Source organism: Pinus tabuliformis, chromosome 1_2 (assembly GCF_031772625.1).
Source record: "Pinus tabuliformis cultivar Carrire ecotype Pingquan chromosome 1_2, CPIR1, whole genome shotgun sequence".
Classification (NCBI taxonomy): domain Eukaryota; kingdom Viridiplantae; phylum Streptophyta; class Pinopsida; order Pinales; family Pinaceae; genus Pinus; species Pinus tabuliformis.
Genome location: NC_142298.1, coordinates 1322648173 through 1322650365, shown reverse-complemented (window position 1 = coordinate 1322650365; position 2193 = coordinate 1322648173). Strand labels below are relative to the sequence as shown.

Sequence of the window (2193 nt, the reverse complement as noted above, 5' to 3'; positions counted from 1 at the left end):
AAAGCCTGATCACACATCAAGGAGTGCCTTAATAGAACACCTAGATCACACATCAAGGACCATCTATCCAAAACTCCATAAACCATTTTTCTTATTTTAAATGTAAAATTAAACAAATAAATTACATTTTTTTTATTTATAACTATTTTTACTTTAAAAAAACAAACAATTTCTAAAATATTTTAATCTACTAAAATACCACTAACAACAATTTTTAGAAAAATAACAATATAAAACAACACATTTTTAGAAAAATAATAATATAAATGGACCTTGATGGTTAAAAACATGAATCCTCCCATATAAAAATTTAGAAAAATAATAATATAAATGGACCTTGATAGTTGAAAACATGAATCCTCCAATATAAAAATGACTTAGTACTCCTATAAAATATGGGTCCTCTCTTATCTAAATAATATAAATTAAGCCTAATATCTAGTTATTCTATATTTGATTGTGAACTTGTTATAATATAAGCGGTTAATGAAAGCACTTATCCTGGCCTTCGGACAAATTCTGGATCTTGAAATACAGCGGACTGCTGAGAAGTGCTGGGAGGTTCAGAATACTTATTCTGGCCTGGGGACAAATTCTGGATCTTGAAATAGAGCTGACTGCGGAGAAGTGCTGGGAGGTTCAGAAGTGCTTATTCTGGCCTTGGGACAAATTCTGGATCTTGAAATAGAGCCTACTGCGGAGAAGTGCTGGGAGGTTCAGAAAGAGTTGCAACCTCAACAGGAAGAAAAATATTTCTTATATTTTCTGTGAAACAGAAATATTTTAGCAATGGAAGCAGAAATCTGGCAAAGGCTCCCAGAGGAGTTGTTGCATATGATTTTAGCGAAGCTTCCCATTAGGGTTCTGGGCAAAATGAGGGCTGTGTGCAAACAGTGGAAAGATCTACTGTCTTCTCGTGATGCCTTCGAAGGGCTTGTTCCAAATTGGTCGCTTTGTTCCACCCCGGGGTTTCTGATTCAGATCCATTGGGATTCCAAAGATGACGTGGAATTTTGGGTTATAGAAGAACGCTGTTCAGACATGTACAAAGTTCCTTTGCCCCATCACATCATTATTGTGAATACTTGCAGGAACATCTTCTGTTGTCATCGAAAAGGAGATATGTCGGATCTTTCCATAGGAATTCCTGGTACCACCAATTGGAGACACCTACCTCGTCCTCCTATACCTGCTTTCGTTTTCAATGGATTGGCTTTCGATTCTTCCACAAGGGTTTGCACTCTCCTGCTGGGCAGATATTCTAGTAGCCAGAGAAGAATTGTGATGTGTATCTATGATTCAGAATCCAACGCTTGGACTCAAGTTTCCATGATGGTCCCCGACCATGTTCGGCCTAGTGGAAAGGGTATTTACTGTAATGGAAAGTTTTATTGGGTGTCTATGCCTCTCAATCGCATCCCTAATCTCATGGTAGCCTTCAATATTGCCGACGGACTTTGGACAGAAATCCCGTTGCCACAGAGATGCAAAAGGATTTGTTGTGAAAATTTAGGTGAATACAATGGGCAAGTGGTACTAGTGGAGCACAAGGGACATGATTGTGTTCGCATATGGAAGTTGAATGAAGCAGAAGAATGGTGTGATGTAAACAAGAACCATTTGGCAAAATGCAGCATTCCATTATTTGACTCTGTCGCAGTTAATAGCAGCGGGTTGATAATGGTAATGGATCGGGAAATGAATATCTCGATATATAACTGGAATGGGAAATTGATAGTTTGGCGAATGAGATTGCCGGGACCTCGCATGTCTCAACGGCCAAGTCGGGTATCGATATCATCTCTTGAATCTAACAACTTATGGTGGCCTTAACCATGATTTATACAATGATCCATTAGTTAGGGAATTTTAGATGGTTGTTTTTTATTTTTCATAATTGTATTATGAATTTTAATGATAATTGAAGTGCTAAGTTTATATATATATATATATTTTACTAGTCTAACATTTGTGAAAATTTATTGACAATTAAATTAAGAGTGTAGAAACCTTATTCCAAATATAGTTTGTAAACTTGCAAAGTTGTTTCATCTTTATATGCAAAAGTGAAGTTTAACGTATGAATGGAGAATAGAATGTGTAGTGGCACTGAATGTAATAGAAATCAGTCTGCAATAAAAAATTGGGTTATTTCCATATACAGTAGTTTCAAAATACTTTGTTTTTTGTTGC

The 2193-nt window shown here is 36.2% G+C and overlaps 1 protein-coding gene across 1 annotated transcript; it reads left to right on the top strand.

Moving 5' to 3' along the window:
- Positions 1-789: 789 nt before the first annotated feature.
- LOC149211096 (F-box protein At5g49610-like) lies at positions 790-1833 on the top strand. The gene has a single exon (XM_089399185.1). It carries the CDS (start codon positions 790-792, stop codon positions 1831-1833), a length of 1044 nt encoding a protein of 347 aa, XP_089255311.1.
- The last annotated feature ends 360 nt before the right edge of the window (positions 1834-2193 follow it).